Source organism: Coturnix japonica, chromosome 4 (assembly GCF_054131305.1).
Source record: "Coturnix japonica strain WE chromosome 4, WE-NBRP24, whole genome shotgun sequence".
Taxonomy (NCBI): Eukaryota; Metazoa; Chordata; class Aves; order Galliformes; family Phasianidae; genus Coturnix; species Coturnix japonica.
Window position 1 is genome coordinate 8722523 of NC_140666.1, and position 17660 is coordinate 8740182.

Genomic DNA, 17660 nt, shown 5'->3' on the forward strand with positions numbered 1-17660 from the left:
TGTAGATCTGATGAGCTGTTAAGCAAACAAGTTTTGCAGGAGACACAGGGTGGCAGAGCTAGCCTGCAGAATATGCTTCAGTGTAGCCCTGCAACAAGCAATTTCTCAGAAATCAAATGTAGCAATCTCCGTGATATCCTTCCATCCCATGTGTTAGATTGTTTTGATGGTGGTTGGTTGAAAGGGAAACCACTCAGACTTTAGCAAACTGAAACAAAGGCATGCCCCTCACTCCATTCCCTTCCCTAGGAAGCTGCTGGAGAGAGAAGTGCAGAGAGGTTAATGATTTACCCGAAGCTCTGCAGTGACTCTTGCAGATCTTAAAACTGAAAGCTGTGACTGGTCCCTACAGGTTACATCTCTGTATTACTGAGGATGGTGACAGGAGAGAGAAAGCTTTACGGCTGTTATACATTTTTGGTTATGATTGCAGCTGTCCCCTCTACTGTATCCTGTCTTCCCATTTACTGCACTGCCCTCATTTGAGTATCTTGTAGGAACATGTTGTGCCTTTGAACCTGGCAGTCTCACTGGGAGAGGGTGCTGAATGGGCATATGAATGGTAGATGAGCATGGAGGGTGGAAATGCTTCACAGAGATGCCTGGAGATACCACTGGCTTTGCAAAAGGGGTGTGTTGGAGGTGGGGGGTGTCTGCTTAGGGCCCTGGAGGGAAGGAAGTAGGGGAAAAGTTGATGTTTTTGTTTGTTTTTAGTTATTATTATATATGTATATGCATATATATCATATATATATCTCATAAAAATGACCTGTTATCATTTTGTGTGTGCTTAGCCCTGCTGAGCTGTTTTTCAAGCGCAGCCTCTACCGAATTGGGGGAGTCTATTGGAAGGTGAAGTATGTGGAGTATACTGATGAGAGCTTCCGTGAGGAAAAGCAGCAGTCTGAAGAAGAGCAACACCTTGGGATACTTGGTAAGAATCATCCAGAAATGCAAACTCTCTTTTGGTGCCAGTAAGAGTGATAGGCACATGTAAGGAGTGACCTTGTTTCTTAGTATGGTGAGGTGTTTTAATGTAGTTTTACTTAAGAGCGAGGTAGATAATTGATGGGAGAGCATAGGGAATTGCCTTTCTGCCAAAGCATACTTCAGAGGTCAGCAGTAAGGACTGGAGAATTACATTATAGTTTTTATGACGGTATAGTGTTTGTGACTGGAGTGAGCCTATGGTTCTGGTGAGTATCACCAGGGTGTGGTACAGATCCCCTGCTCACAGAAAGCTTCCACTTCAGTGCTCTCTGTGATAGCCAGGTACCAGGTATCAGTGGCAAAACAAAATAAGAATATAGGGAGTCTGCAAGGGCAAATGAGTCATGTGAAGGCTGTGATGTATGCAGTAGGAGCATGTATATGTGTGGTCCAATTTCCTGCATCAGTGGAGAGTAATGACAGCAGAAATTAGTGATTAGTAGTACTGGGAGAGGCCATGGGAGGAAAGAGCACATGGAATAAAACACAAGTCTGTGGGAAGAGGAAAAGGGTTGTAATTACCAGCAATAGCCACAGGGAGACAAGTGACTGAGAGTAATCTCCTGCATGACTTCATAGGAATTGTGGATATTTGTTGCTGAAATAAACAGGAAAGAAAGAAAGAAAATCAAGGTCAGATGAGCAGCATCCACAGAGGGACCTGCACAGGCTCATTCAAACTCATCCCCCATCCACCTCTGTTCCTAATCTGTTCCTATCTGCCTTAGATAAAAGGTGGACCTGCCTTGCTTGGTTCACCTGCTTGTCCTGGGATTTGCTCCTTTGTTGATGTGTTTTCTCTGTTCTTCATGTAGGTCCTGTAATAAAAGCTGAAGTTGGTGATACCATCATGGTGACATTTGCTAACAAAGCCTCCTGGCCATTCAGCATCCAGCCTCATGGAGTGTCCTATGGGAAGGCATGGGAAGGGATGCGGTATCATGATGGTTTGTGGCTCATTTATTCTATTAGTTCAGTATTCTTCCTGGTGGTAGAGCTCCATGGCCTGTGCCTCTTCTGTGTTGGAAGTTCCTGCAGCCAGGAAGGACCGGATGTGCTCAGAAGCTGGGTGGAACTCTGCCTGGTCCTCTGGGTCTGCATGAGGAAGAAGTGAAGGAGTCTTTCTGTGGAGCTTATTCCCAGGGAGGGTGCCTGAGGTAGTGTGGTTCCAGAGATACCATTTTCACCTGAGAAATGGTAAAACTAAACTTCATGCTATTTCTAACTGTTTGAGACCTACTGAGCAGAAGAATGTGCCCAGTGCTTCCAAGCTTAGGTAGCCCATGTACTTCCAACATGTGTCCTAGATGCAGTGATATCCACTTACTTGCTGTCAGCGTGTCCATCTCTGCCTTGATACCAGGAAGGGGATTGCTAAAGCAGCTGTGTGTACTTTCTGAACACTTTGCATCATACCTCAGATGTCTAGCAACATGAATGAAACTGTAACTGGTGAGAAGATGCAACTGGGTATATACAGAGACCTTGAGAATAACCTTTCCCATCTGTTTTTGAAGGTGTGTCTCAAAATGGGGTGTCTGTTCCACCTCTGCACAACTATACGTACATTTGGACTGTACCGAAGCATGCTGGGCCAACATCCAGTGACCCTCCCTGCCTGACCTGGATGTACAGCTCTGCTGTGGACCCTGTCAGAGACACCAGCTCAGGCTTGGTAGGCCCTCTGATCATCTGCAAGCCGGGCACTTTGGATGATACCAACAAACAGGTAAAAAGGATTTTTCCTGCCTTGTTCTTACCAGATTCTTTGTATCCTTGAAGAGAAAGGAAACAGCCTCAAAACACTGAAAATAAGACATGTGATAGTATGAGTCCAGGAGAGTCTAATCTAAGTCAGAAGGCAGGTTAGCATCAATGCACATGTACTTTGAGGGTGACTTCATAGGTAACTTTGGTCCTTGAGCGTTGTGGACTTCATGAAAATACTCTTTTCAGAGCAAGAAGAATATTCATTGCAGACTTAGGGACACTGAGGAGCCATCTTGACATGCAGGTGGAAATCTGCCTGGTGTGCTCAAATGATCGTGATGCTTTGAGGTTTGGGGGAGCTTCACTTGTTCTGCAATTTCAGCTCATTTTCAAGCAGAGCTTACTACAACAATTGAAAGTCTGTGTCAGTATTTGGTTGTAATGAAAGAAGTGAAATCTGGAAGATGACCAGAACTTGCTGTTGGAATTTCAGTCAGGGGTAACCCTATGCAATGCAGTAATTTTGGGGGAGGCAGTAAACCAAAGTGGGGAAGTGCAAGACATTAACAGACTTGTGTTGAGAGATGGTAGGCAGCAGAAAAACAGCTAGTGTCATTCTGCCTATCAGGCAGTTGAGATCAGGGAGTGGCTGAAGGATCTGAACACAGCTGCTGCTAAGCCTCCCTGGGGGAGTCTGCTTTCACTGGTGACGTGGTGTAGCTAAACTGAGAGTTCTGAATAAACTGGAAGATTCACGTTTCTGCACTAGTGAGCTAGCTGAGCAGAGGACTGTGAGTGTATGAGTTCACTATGTGAAGAAATTGTGGTAATGATAAACCTTTTTCAGTATTGAGAGGGAATGAACAGAACAGATGGACTTATCTGGAAGTGTATGATGGAAGAAACCATCTGGAGCAGCAATTCTGGCTCTCTGATATTAAGCAATCCTTTAATGGTTAATTGGGAAAGTTACACATCCATTCCTCACACACCTATGTGCCACAGGCTGAAAAAATGCTTAGCCCTGTCTACAGGGTTTTCCTGGGTACAGCTAAGGAAAAGGATACCAAAATAAGCATCTGGATGGTACTGGCAATGTTCTGTTAGTGGAGAAACACCATCCTGTGCTATGCCTTTCTTAGGGGAGTTAACATTTTTAAGGCTTGGGAATTTTGTATTGGCCTAAACTAAGGCCTGTGGTAGGAGAAGGGAAGGGTGGTTTGTGATTATAAGCCTGCCCCATTGGCCGGTTTCTCAGGTTGATCTAGACAGGTAGTGAAACCTATATGTAAATGTAAGCATGGTGAGGAAGGAGACGATGTTGTCATGTTCCTCACCTGATTTTTGATCTCTTTGCTCACGTGGCATACCAGGGCAAACTTGAGAGGCACCAGAGTGGTGCCTCTTGTAGAGCAGAACTGAAATGCTCAGAATGAGCAAAGGACAGAGCCCTGCCCTCAGTGAGCCAAGTTGCAAGAGAAGGGGAAAAATAAGAGCTAAACAAAACAGTTTGGTCTGTAAGAGCAGTTAATGGATACACTTTAAAAATTAACAGCCATCATTGTGATTGTATCTTAGAAAGGTATCGACAAAGAATTTTACCTTCTCTTCAGTGTGTTTGATGAGAACCTCAGCTGGTATTTAAGTGCAAACATAAAGTACTATTTGAGGATGGAAGAGACTTCTCTGAAAAAGGATGATGGCTTTGAGGAATCGAACAGGATGCATGGTATGGCCTGATGCTGTTCTGTGGGCAGCAGGAGTGAACCTGCCAAACATGGCTCAGTTCTTACCTGAAGTCTGAGCTGGGAAGCTGGAGTGGCTGTGTGTTGTGCTGGCCTGAAATTAAGCAAGGCCAGAGAGTGGGTGGGATATATATGGGATGAGAAGCGCTGTTGTCTCAAAGTCTGTCCAGTGGTATGCTCACCTTATCATAGTATCATATCATCGTATCACAGTCTCGTGCGGGTTGGAAGGGACCTTAGAGATCATCGAGTCCAAGCCCCTGGGATTCGACCCTCCTGTGTAGCAGAGCGGCACTTCTACCACTTGCGCCACAGGGAGGATTCGAACCCAGGGCCTCCGGTGTTGCAACGCGGCATTCCTACCACTTCTGCCACCGGGGCACACTACCTTATCCAGGTAGATGCACAGAATAAACATCCTGGCTGATATATACCAGAGAGTGAATTGTTTTCTCCTTTGCAGCCATCAATGGATTTATGTTTGGTAACTTGCCTGGGCTGGATATATGTGAAGGAGATAATGTATCCTGGCACCTTCTGGGATTGGGCAGTGAAGCAGATGTACATAGAGCTGTGTTTCAGGGAAATACTATACAGATGAATGGTATGCGGAAGGATTCAGCCAACCTATTTCCCCACACATTTGCTACTGCCTTTATGCAACCTGACAACAAGGGTAAGAGTCTGCACATTTAACTCAGCATCAGGAAAAGTCTCCAGCTGTAACAGTTGTTACTGCGGCTGGTTCATTAGCACAGTGTGAAATCATGTGTATTACAGACTGAGCTGTGCATTACATTTTGTTTGGCCCTATTTACAAGCTCAAAGCTCTTGTCATTGCACCTGATTCTGGAGAAGAACAGGAGATGCAGGATCTTGTCCCATTATCCCCGATTGAAGCTCTAAGCTGCCACTTCCTAATTAGTATTTGTTATTATAGTTCTAATGGATGCTGCTGCCTATGATCCATAGAAACATGCAGCTGAACCATTCAGAAGAAAATAGTGGAGTTGTCATGATGTGTAGAGGTTCAGAATAACAGGCCTGTGTCTTCCCAGTCTGGGAGTTGAGCACACAGTGCTACCTCTCCATCTCACTATGATGGCCTCAGCTGCTGCTTGTCTCCTCCCCTTCAGCTTTTATGGGCTAGATCTCTTGCTTAACCAGCATGGTAGCATGGTTGTCACATCCTTGGTTTCTTCACATCTAATAAGCTGCTTGTTGTAAGATGGCCTCCTGGAGTAACTTTTATGTGGAACTTTGTGTCATTCCTTATTGGTTTCTCTGTCAACCCCTTTTAATCTCAGCCTATGGCAACACTCAGATAAGCACAACACGCATACCAGTATCAGCAGTGTCACACACTGTGTGGGAAGCACTGCTTCCTGGGATCTTTGAAGTAACTGATGTCCTGTTTATGCTGCCTTCTGCAGGGACTTTTGAGATCTACTGCCAGACGAGCAATCATTACCAAGATGGAATGAGGGAGCAGTACTCGGTTTCCAATTGCAACAGGAGGGCTCTATCTCCTGCCCTTCCATACAGAGCAGTGCGCACATACTATGTAGTGGCAGAGGAGGTGGAGTGGGACTACGCACCGGACCGGAGCTGGGAGAGGGAGCGGCACAACCACTCTGCAGAGAGGTACAGCCCTGAGCTGGGGAACCCTGGGCAAGGTTTTTCAATAGACCTCAGTCAGATCTGTTAGTATCTTGGCCACATGTGATATGGTGCTATGCTATGGCATGTACCCAGTGCTGCAGGCACTGGTGGCATAGCCCAGGTGTCACTGCCAGCCTTTGTGGCTGAAGCAGATCTCTGGGAAACCTGTTAGCTGCTGAGCTCTGTACCACGGTCTCGCTGCCTGTGCCTTGTGAGCATTTGAGTAACAAAGTGCTTGTTTTTCACTTCTCAGCTATGCCGATATATTTTTGAGCAATAAGGATGGACTGATTGGCTCCAGGTATAAGAAAGCTGTTTACAGGGAATACATAGATGGGACTTTCCAGACCCCTAAGGCCAGGATAAATGGTGACGAACACCTGGGGATACTAGGTAAGGAAATGTGCAGAGGGTCTTCCATTCACACAGGTGGTGCTTGGCTAACAGCTGTAACCTGAAGGCCTCCTGTATGCCTGGGTGTCTGCTGTGTGTGGCAGCAAGGAGAAATCCAGAGCATCTCTGTCCAGATCTGCCAGGTTTGGAGAAAGCAATAAAGAGGGTTCTAAGTACAGCTTCTAGTAGAGAGCTGGGTTCTCATGCCTGCATTTGCTGCCAGTTTTCTACCATGCCTGAAGCAAAGCATTTTTCACATCTTCATTTCTCTATGGAACAACTTATTTTCTGTGGACCAGTCAGAGAAGATATAGGTGAAAATCTGTAGGTAGGAAAGGTTTCTGAAGGGGGGGGTAAAAGCATGCAGGCCTTGAGAAATGGAGAAACACACTGCAGCATTAATAGAAGTCTGTGGAGACATTTCTTTTATGAACCCAGGACTGCAGGTGGTAGCAGGACAGAAAAGCTGAGGCAGTGTGTGCCATTTGAAATAGACTGCAGATCTGATCTGCGATGCTGTCAGGCCATATTGAGGATTACCTGCTGTTATTGTTTTTTCTTTTTGAAACCAAAGCATCGGATGACAAAAGTGTTGTGAAATTTGGTATAGCAGTATTCAGAAATTAAGGCCTGTTCAGATGGGGTACAGCTGAAATATGTAACTGCCTTCATTTCCCTCACTGTGAAACTCACTTTTTGTTGAACTGGGACTTTTCTCCAGTTCATCATATCATAGTATCATAGTCTCGTGCGGGTTGGAAGGGACCTTAGAGATCATCGAGTCCAGCCCCTGGGATTCGAGCCTCTGTGTAGCAGAGCGGCACTTCTACCACATGCGCCACAGGGGGGAGTTCTCTCTTCTGGTGGTAGAACTGCAGTACTGAAGAGTGAGGGGAGCATCATATGTATTATAAGGGAATATTTCTGGGGAGAAGATGAGAAAAGTGGAGAATAATCTTAGCATGAACTATCATATCTCCTGGTCTTAGAGTGCATTATTACAATTTTCAGGTCCTTTTCTGTGGGCAGAAGTGGGAGAGATTCTCAACGTTGTATTCAAGAATAATGCTTCACGACCCTACTCCATTCATGCCCATGGGGTGCTGGAAAGGCAGACAGGACAGCCACAAATAGCACATCCTGGTAAGTCACAGTGTTCTCCAGCCTTATTCCTGCACAAAGTCAGGAAGCAATTTGAGCCTACAGCTAGGTTGTTTCTTTAAACAGGCTTAGATGTACTTGTTTTCTCCTCATAGAGGACTGGAACAGAGCAATGACTGATCTTTCAGGTTCACAGTGTTTTTTGTGGCTGTCACTTATGTGAGCAGCCTGGGGGAGTTTTTGTGTTTCTGCTCAGACTTTGGGATAAATGCAGTGTATGTTTTCTGTATGGCCTTGTCCACAATTCTGAGCATGGTCTGTCTGCAAGAAAGTGGCTGATCGCCATTCTCAGCTCAGTTGCTGACCTGGCAGCCCCAGTCTGATGGCCTGTGATGGGGGGGAGGCCTGCCCTTCTTCATGGTCTGTCCTTGTTGTAATGTGCACAGCTGCTTTCCAGGATGCATCTGAGATTTGGTTCATGGTCCAGATATCCATTTATGTAATTTTTTGTCCCCTTCAAGTAGTATTTTCATCAGATAAGGCTGTCTCTGTAACAAACAGGATTCCAGTTGGGCCCCGTCTTTGAGATACATTGCTAGTAAGCAAAATGTTAATCTTAGAAAGGTATGTGAGAATCATAAACTTCAAAGAGGTAAAAGATCATCTCAGATGCCACTGGTGCTGAAGAAGGGCAGAGTTCCCTTGATCTGGTCTCGTCTTAAACATGGCAGATGAGACTGAGTTGTGCCAATTCTAGTTAGTGTGTACCTCATCACCCCTCTGCTTTGTTTAGAAGGGAGCTTCCATCCTTCCTTTCAGCACCTGTGAGTGATGCAACATCCAACAGAATGGGTTGTAATTCTGACACAAGGCAGTCTTTTGTTCTTGTTCTGCTGTGCTGCTATTCACAAAGTTGATGACTGCATTTATCACAGTGGTGCTAATGGTGCTTCTGTCCTCAGGTGACATAGTGACATACCAATGGGAAATTCCTGAGAGGTCTGGTCCGGGGCCCGATGATTCAGCCTGTGTCCCTTGGATTTACTACTCCACAGTAGACCCAGTGAAGGTAAAATACAAGAAGCTAAAACTAGAAAAGCATGGTTAGACCAGTTATTGTCCCATGTAGAAAACAATGCAATTTGAGTATGTTTTAGGAATTGGTCCAGGTGAAAGACAGAAAAACCATCTACTTGGCATATCTATCATTCTCTTGGGAGACGAGATCCTCTAAATCTGCTCTGCTATTTGTGACTGTTTTCCTAATGCAAACCTACATAAAAGAATTTCGTGTCATGCTGAAATTTACCTTCCACTGCTTATTTGCAGGATGTGAGAACATCTCCCAGTGAGTTCTCTTTTCTGTTGGTGAGAAGTTTAATTCAGGAAGGCAGAAATTGTCCACATTTAGGCTGGGTGGATAAGATAGGGAAATTCTGAGCTTTGATGAGATCTGCTGTTCTAACACTGATTTCAGGGGAAACAACCTGCGTGATACTGCAGTAAAGCATTGCATTCAAGCTAGAGATAATAGGTTTTTCCTTTCAAGTTCTGGATGTCTTTGCAGCCTTAGAATGGGGATTATTTTGATACCATTCACATTTGACTTTTTGATTTGCACTCATAAGAGTATGTGTAGTCTCTGTTGTTGTGCTCAGATTGTTTATTGTTACCAATGAGAGCACATACACAGCAGCCCAGTGTAAGTGGGGTGTGATGCAGGGAACAGTTGCTGAAGGATGGAGAGCTCAGATTTTTTTTTTTTCCCCCTTCCTTTGGATTAGGATATGTACAGCGGTCTGATCGGACCCCTGAAGGTCTGCAGGAAAGGGGTGCTGCAAGCTGATGGGATCAGGAAGGATGTAAAGAGAGAGTTTGCTCTGCTGTTCCTGGTTTTTGATGAAAATCAGTCCTGGTACTTAGAGGAGAACATGCAACGTTACAGCAGTGGAAGTCACAAGGATACTGACCTGCTGGATGAGAAGTTTGTGGAAAGCAACAAAATGCATGGTAATGCTGGCGGGGCTCCTAGGCACCCAGCTGTCACTGTCTGTGTGGGGTTGGTATTGACTCTCTGACCTCTATAAGCAGTCAAAAAGGCCCAGGAAACAAAAGCCTGACTTCTGGTGAATTCCCTCACCCTTTTCCTTCAGTTGGTGGCACAAACAATGTAAAACTGTTGTTCCCAGTATTGTAGGACATATGCCACAGAACTCTGAGCTCCAATGAAGGCTCATCATTATGATTGTCATTCTCAGTAGAAATAGCAAGATATTAGCCAGAGATGCTAATAGCTAATGTGTTTTGTGACTCTGGACAGGTAACATTAAATGTTAAATGAATGTGTCATGCTGATTTCATTCAATTCATCCTGGGACCATTAGAATATGTCAAATGAATTGGCCAGGCTGTGTGACTGCAATCAGACTGGTTCTCTTAGCTGATTATGAAAAGCTATCCCTACTACAGCAGAAATAACAGATTTCCTCTAAAACTGTGTTACCTATGATTCCCTACTTACTGTATCTGCTTCTCCACCTAAAGTATTCTCAGCAAAACCAGCCCCTAGGCAACTGCAGAGATGAGAACAGCAGAATTGTGTTGTGTGCATTATTACTACTGATTTTATACAGGCAATATAAAGCATCTCCAAATACTAATGTCTGTCACAATTGTCAGCCCAATGTCGTAGCTAGTAAAGCAACACACTGAAGTTGAATGCTTGCTTTGGGCTGCAGAAAGTGCCCATGGCAGATCTGAGAGTAAAACATGGGAGGTTCTGTTTTCAGATTAGATCTCTTCCAGTGTTTTTCTCTCCACTGTCATGTGAGCATGGCAGTTGCCCTACATCCCTCATTCAGCTCACTTGCTGTTTTGGTTTCTTTTCTGCATTTGCAGTTAATGCATGATTCCTTCTTGCTATGTCAATTATGAAATTAGGTCCCACCATGTAGTGATTTATTTCTTTTTCTCCAGATGATTAGTACATAATGTGTGCAGGCAGCAGAACACATAATGAATAACAGGGTTCCTGTTGGCAGAAATTACCTGTTGTCATTCAGCAAGTAAATGTTTCTAAGTTGTATTTGTGTGTGTGTCCCTTGTTTTAAGCCAAGCTCTGGGTTTTCAGCAAGTAATTTTTTTATAGATTTATTTGGGATAGATTACAGTATGGCTTTAGATGCAGGCTGTATCTTCTGTATCTGTTAACAGAATGAATATGTAGTTTGTCTGTAGAGAGACTGCCAAACTTTTTGGACAGTGTTGTATGGAAGTTGTGAAATGCTGATTCTCTGGTTCCTAGATGAGCTTTGAAGCATCTCACTTGTCCTGCATTTTCTTCCTCTAAGGTGGTTCACTGTCTTTACCATTCCAATAATAGTCTTTTTTACTTTCCATGTGTTATTCACTGCCCAGCAATCAACGGGAGGCTCTATGCAAACCTGCCAGGGCTGACTATGTTTGAAGGAGAGTGGGTGAACTGGTACCTGCTGGGAATGGGGCAGGAGATTGATATCCACACGGTCCATTTTCATGCTGAGACCTTCATATACAAGGTAAGAAGATCCTACTGATAATAAAATGACCACTGATATGTTGGATTTGCGTAACTCTGACTTGAACTTCTTGAATGGTTCACAGGAACAGTGCACAACTAGGAGAGGAATGTGGTATTACATGCCTAGACTTGACAGGCTGAGCCTCTGTTTTTTAGCTGAAATGTCTAACTTATGCTTCTTTGGCTTAGGCATTACTGCATTGGATTTGCTTTCCCAGCTACAGCCTTGGGAGCTATTCTTTGTAATGTTCTGTAGAGCTTTAATAAACTGTAGTAGCATTGAAGTGGTCTCTAGTGAAGCTGACAGAATTCTAGAGATGTTTTCCCAGAGGTGCATGCAGATGCATGCTTAGACTCCTTTCTCTTTCACAGAATGGCAAAAGCTACAGAGCAGATGTTGTGGATCTCTTTCCTGGCACCTTTGAAATGGTGGAGATGCTGGCTGGGAACCCTGGTACGTGGCTGCTTCACTGCCATGTGTCTGATCATATTCATGCTGGCATGGAGATACTCTTCCAAGTCTTGCCCAGACAAGGTAAGAAATAATCACTACTTAATACCATCAAACATGTAACAGCAATTTCTATTAATGCTGCTAAATTCTGTTTGAATCACATTTAGGAGCTCTTTTGTACCACAAGCAGCTAGTTAATTGAGCAGATAATTGCCATTAAGACATTCCCTTTGAATATGGTAATACCTGCAGCTGGAGGTAATAACAAATTGGTTTCTGGAGTTTACTTTGCATAGAGTATTATTATAAGATTTATTTTAGCTTGAGTTTGGGAAGCAGGGTTCAACCATCAGCTAGTCATTTGTTCTTGGTAAGTCAGGCCTGCCTTCTGGACTCATTTTGTTCAGCCCAACACTTTGTCACCCACTTCTTGTTTCCTTTCAGAGCCAGTGCCTGCAGTTCTGAACTATGATGAAGGTAATGTGTGGATTCCACTGCCAAGTAGTGTCTGTGTGTGAGGCAAAGGATTAGAGATCTCTTGTCAGTATGGAGACCTAGATTTGTGCTAGAATGAGGGGAGAAGGGGGGAGCACAAACACCATATACAGCCTCATCAGCCAGACTGGGCAGCGTTAGCCTAACATTTGGCTACTGATGACTAATAGGGACATTCCAGTTAATTTAGTTATTCAAGATAATTTAGCTATTTCTTAAGTATCTGTGCTCTGATGATAAAAATAAGATGCCTGGGCTTGTTTGGCCATGTCAGGTCAAAAACTCGGTGGCCTCATACCCTGCTTTGCTTCCACATGAATTTATCATACAAGCAGAGATTCAAAGGAATTGTAAGAGAGGATGCTGTGAAGGAGGTGATTTTTCTTATTCCTTTCAATTGAAACTCGTGGGGATCTTTTCCTTTCTTGGACTGTCAGTGGCTGTATGGTTGAGGGAATGTTCACATGAAATCTCTCCAGCCTAGTCACAATGGGTACACCAACAGGCTCAACTTCCTTCTTGTCTTACTCACAAGGAAAGAGTTTAAGCACATGCTGTCAGTCTTTAAGGTGTTTTTAAGAGGAAAAGGAAAGTAGTAGACAACTCTTCTCTCTCTCTCTTTTTTTTTTATTTTTAATTTTTTTCCCCTTTTTCAGTTTGCTGGAGGTAACATTCGGAAAAGTTCACGGTGGTGCTTTGTTTTTTCCCCCATCTCTTTACAACTACTCTTATATTTCTCAGCTGCTTTCAATAAATCCAGCTGACCTGGTTTCAGGGACAGCTTCAATGGCTGAAAATACAACTATCTATCTATAAAGCTTCAGTCTATGTACTGATAATTCTGCTTTTTCAACAATGTTTTCCTCAGTCAGAATGGGTGTGAAGAAGAGAAGTAGGAAATGCAGTTTCGACAGCAGTAGTGTAATGATATTTAAGTAACTTGTTTTTGTATTTACTTGAGCATCAGCTTATGTATGCTCATGAAGTGAGAACCTTGGCTGAGGGTTGCTGTCCATGCCAATAGCTGCCTTTCTCAAGGAGTTTCTGCTGTTTCACCACAGAAGCATAAGAGCTCAGCATGTGAAGCAATTCACTGCTGGCATGGCTGAGAAGTGGGCGCTTGCACAGCAGCAGAAGCCATTTGTGGGGGCAGTCTGGAGCAGAGTGGAGACCTTGCAGGAGCCCCAGTCCAGATGTGTGTTCACATCTCAGTTCTTTTCCTAGCTCAGTCACTGCTCTTTTGCACAACTTCTGACTGCCTTCCTCATGAGCAGCTTAGCAGTGATTAACTGATAGGGCTGGAAGAGCAGTGAGACATGCTGGCATGGGGTAGAGTAGGAAAGAAACCATTTATTCTCAAATTTCTGACCTGAGTGATGTAGGTCTGTTGGGTTGATGGTCTTCTTTAGCTTGCTTTGTGTTGGGTCATTCTTTTGTTCTTTTTCAATATTTCTCAGAACCTTTCAGTGCCAGAGTGGGAAATAATACAGCTTCTTTTTTTTCCCCTCTCAGGGGCACAACCTGAGGATGAGGATGATGCCCAGAAGGTCAGGCTTTTTGGATCTAAGTTGCCTCTTGGGCAAGTAGAAGCTGCAGTCATTATTCTAGCCATCGCAGGATTGGTCCTCCTCCTAATTGCTGCCTTCCTCCTGGGGTTCGTCATCTACCTCCAGAGGCAAAGGAAGCTGAGGCGCAACCGGAGGTCTATTCTGGATGATGGGTTCAAACTCATGTCGAAAAAGAACTCAGGGCTATAACAGCCCCGTGTGAACTCTGGCTGTGTCTGCGTTGTGAGCATTGTCTGCAGCAAAGACTTCAGGGCATCACTTCCATTGCACGATGGGCTTCTAGGAGCCAAGAAAGGGGACCTTTTCAACTGAATGGAGGCAAACAATGGGAGTGAAAGGTCCTTTTAAAATACTTCTCTTCCATAAGAAAAGAAAGAATTTCCCTATTCTGTCCGGAACAGATACGGTCTTCAGCTGAAGCTCTTGGACCACATTCAGTTTTACTCCATTGCCAGAGCTGAGCTGGGCATTGTCTCATAACCAAACTGTGAGCCATTATTTCCCCCATCCCCCCAGGTTAACTTAATATGTGGATTTTTTTTTCCTGATGAATCAAGTAAGAACGCAGTAGACAAAATGTTAATCTAGAGTTGGATTGCTGTCTTTTGATGAATAATTGGACAGACATAAATTCAGGGCGCAAAGCATGTCACAGTGTCTGAGAGCTGCATTGGGGAGCATGGCAACAGCTGTGCCTCACAATCAGTGTTGCTGATGCATCCTTGCGCAGCATCCTGTGCAGTGTGTTCTGAGCACAGGTGTCTTGTGCTGGGAGGCAAAGCTTCCCTGTGCTGCACAGCGTCTGGTGACTTCCCTGTGCCACAGTTCTGCTGGTGAAGTGCTGCACCCCAACATCCATACAGCTCCTCTGCAGCAGGATCAAGGCTGCTGTGGTGTTCTATGTTGTGGTTTGCTCTCATACATTTCCCTGAAGTTTTCTCGGTTCAGCTGCTGCCACAACCTGAGACAAGGGCTCAGTGCAGTGTGACCTGAGGTTTGTGCCTGGGACGGAAGTGTGGGAGTGCTCCCACCCACAGAGAGTCAGTAGCGTGCTGCTGTGACAGCTCTGGAAGAGGCTGCAGCTTCAGTGCCTGCACTCACCCAAGGGGATGTGTGCCATGGGGACTGCCAGGAGCAAGCACTGCTGGCATGTGGGTTGGCACAGCACTGGCAGTCCCGAGGCCCTGTGTCTGCCATCAAGCAATTCCTGTCCTCCCACGGTCACACTGCCCTGTGTGGCAATGAGCTGCTTTGTGTGCATGACTGTCTGCCTGCTCTGCTGAGTCCCTGTGTGCGTCTGTGCTTACGTAATTCTGTCCCTTGTCTTAAATTGGAGAAGGTAGAAAAATCCTTTCTGGGTATCTTTCAGTGGCAATTAAAGCAGAGCTAGCTGAGTAGCTCCAATGACAAGGAACTACTGTGGGCTGTTTAGGTATATCACTCTTTTATTTAGAGTGGTGGTTATGATGTTCTTAATCATGCTCAATTCATACTTGGTCCAGCTGCTCTTTCTTTTGGCAAATGTGGAGAAAGTTCATTAATTTCCTTTCATTATAGTTCATTAAGCCTGGTTAGGAGCTGGAGGGCTGTTGAGCGCTCTGAACATGAGCGCTCTGCTCATTGTCAGCCCCAGTTCAGCTGCTGCTGCTACAGGCTTCCCACTCTTGGGCAGATTTTAGCTCTGTCATCAGGAGTGAGAATTGGGCAGGAAACTTTCGTTTACCCCCCACTTTGTTGGAAAAAGAAACAGATAAATATTATCTCCTTGCACTGAGAGAAAAAGTTGTTTTAAATGTATTCATCTTAAAACAGAAAGGAGGAAGCCATCTTTTCTTCAGTTCTTCATCTAGAGTTCTTCATTTAGGTTTCAGTGCTGGCTGTGAAGCAGGGGAATATGGGGGTTGGAGCAGGATCCTTCACATCCTGTGTGTTCCTTACCCAGCAGGCTGACAGGGTTTCTCCAGTGTGATGCTGGGTTTGGGTTGATGGGATGCTGCTGGAGGTCTCCTCTCCAGCTCTGTTCTCAGCCCAGGCTGTGGAGGGAGCCTCACTGAGTGGCACTTCTGGTTGGACAAGACAGGACAAAGCTTTGGAGGGGGGACAGCTGTGACAAACAGTTTATCAGTGACTTCAGTACTGCCTCATATCAGGAGTTGGTTCTGCTAGCTGATGTGAGTGTGTGGAGGAGAAGGTGTTTCACTGTTCTGGTGTCTGTGAGCTGCCTGCAGCCTGTGAACAAATGTTTGCGTTGGCAGCATGACTTCTTATGAGCACCCGACGGCATGTTCTTTCTGCTCACCCCTGATGCACAGATGGCCACCAAGGAGTCACCTCGGCTTGAAGAGATCATAAGAGGCAGCACTGCTGCTCCAGGGCACGCAGTGGGATGGGCATGGCACTCCTCTTTTCATTGTACTCCCAGTTTAGCAAAGTGTAATACTTAATGATTTCTGAACTCTTTAAAAATATTCTAAAAGTGTCCTGTGATTGTCTCTTTCTTTCTGTGATTGTCGGAGGAAGGTGTGGGTGACCCTTGTGGTTCAACCTGAAGCAGGATCTGGTGTGATGTGCATCTGTGATACCTCTAAAAGTGAGGACAGGTGTGAAGTGCAGTTGCTCTGTGCTGAGCCGAGGCAATAAACCTGGGGGCGCAAGCATCTGTGTGTTTAGATAACTTAATGCTAAAGGAAACTAACAAAACACCCTGCTTCACTCTGTAGTGCCATTGTAAGTACAGAACATTTTTATCTTTATAGAAGAGCTCATTTTTGATGGGTTTCTCTTGTGGGATATGCATAAGGAGCTGCTGATGCTTCCCATTTTATTTGCTTACAGCAGTACTTTGTCTACAGCTCTTCCTGGGCTCCAGTCAGTTTTGGTAACCTTCTCAGATGTTCATCTACAGGCCCACTCACCTATATAGTCACCAACTCCCTCCCAGGCTGTCATAGGTGACTGCAAAGCTGGGTTACTCATTTACATGGCAGCAAGTGGATGTTTGCAACAAGGCTGAAACGAAAAGCCCTCTATTAGTGCTGCCATCATGCTCAGTAATGAGCATAATCAACCTGCTGCACTTAGTGGGAGCACCATTGCTGCTGTGTTCCAGCCCGCTTTCCTTTATGCTCCCACTTATGCTGTAAAGATGAGATGATATACACAAGTCAAAAAGCCTTCAGCATTTGCACATGGAAGCACAAGAGGTTGTCTTGTTTTTTTGTTTTGTTTCCTCAAAACATAACAGTTAAAGTCAAGTTAACCCAAGGCATGCTGTAGAAATAGAATAACATTGGTAATTGCCTGAATCTTTCACGTGTAGCATAGTCTTGGGCTCTGAATTACATAATGCATGGCTTAATGTGCAACAGCTTTGTAATATGTATACACCATGCAGACTGTTTGCTGTGGATATAATTTTGTTGGCCCAGCAGATCACAGGAACAGTGTAAGCCCACTACCTCTTGCCTTTGCTCCCTCTTGCATTGTGTTGGAATCACCAGGATAATGATGGCAACCTCTTTGAGCTGTTGCTTCTGGAGATGTTGCTGGGCTGTCAGCACCTGCAGAGCCCAGAGGGTGCCTGGTGAGCAGTACCAGCTTAGCGCTAGGCTCAGCCCTGTGGCCTCCTGGGCAGCTCCCCTACCAGCAGCCCTCCCACACCCATCTGCATCTCTGGAGAAGAGTTTCACCCATTGCAGAGGTGCTCAGTGCCTGAGGTGTGGATGTGACTGGCAGAGTGCAGGCAGCAGTGCCTGGCACTGTGAGTCACTGAGCACTGCCTTGCACAGCTTTTGTTCTGAGATGAGTTTGTGATTCTTGGTATAGAAATGAACCCTGATGCTGAAGTGAACGTGAATTTATGCAGCTTTTCAGACAGACAAAAGTAACTTTATACCATGTAAATAAAACAAACCTGGATTCCTCGTTTGTTTGTTGTCATTTTCGGATTGCATAGCTGACTTCTTTTTTATCAGGGTCTGATT

The 17660-nt window shown here is 44.9% G+C and overlaps 1 protein-coding gene across 10 annotated transcripts in view; it reads left to right on the forward strand.

Moving 5' to 3' along the window:
• HEPH (hephaestin) overlaps positions 1-17660 on the forward strand; it is a 41520-nt gene that overhangs the window by 8227 nt on the left and 15633 nt on the right. For 4 of the 10 annotated variants that reach the window (XM_015860041.3, XM_015860040.3, XM_085544394.1 and 1 more), the window contains 14 exons: positions 795-934; positions 1806-1937; positions 2508-2719; positions 4279-4429; positions 4909-5121; positions 5879-6089; positions 6361-6500; positions 7512-7643; positions 8564-8670; positions 9386-9611; positions 11019-11158; positions 11533-11695; positions 12059-12091; positions 13622-17601. In XM_015860041.3, coding sequence (XP_015715527.1) covers positions 795-934; positions 1806-1937; positions 2508-2719; positions 4279-4429; positions 4909-5121; positions 5879-6089; positions 6361-6500; positions 7512-7643; positions 8564-8670; positions 9386-9611; positions 11019-11158; positions 11533-11695; positions 12059-12091; positions 13622-13866 — 2245 coding nt within the window. In that variant the 3' untranslated portion in view covers positions 13867-17601. The other 6 variants (XR_014945057.1, XM_085544391.1, XM_085544392.1 and 3 more) reach the window with 4 other exon arrangements.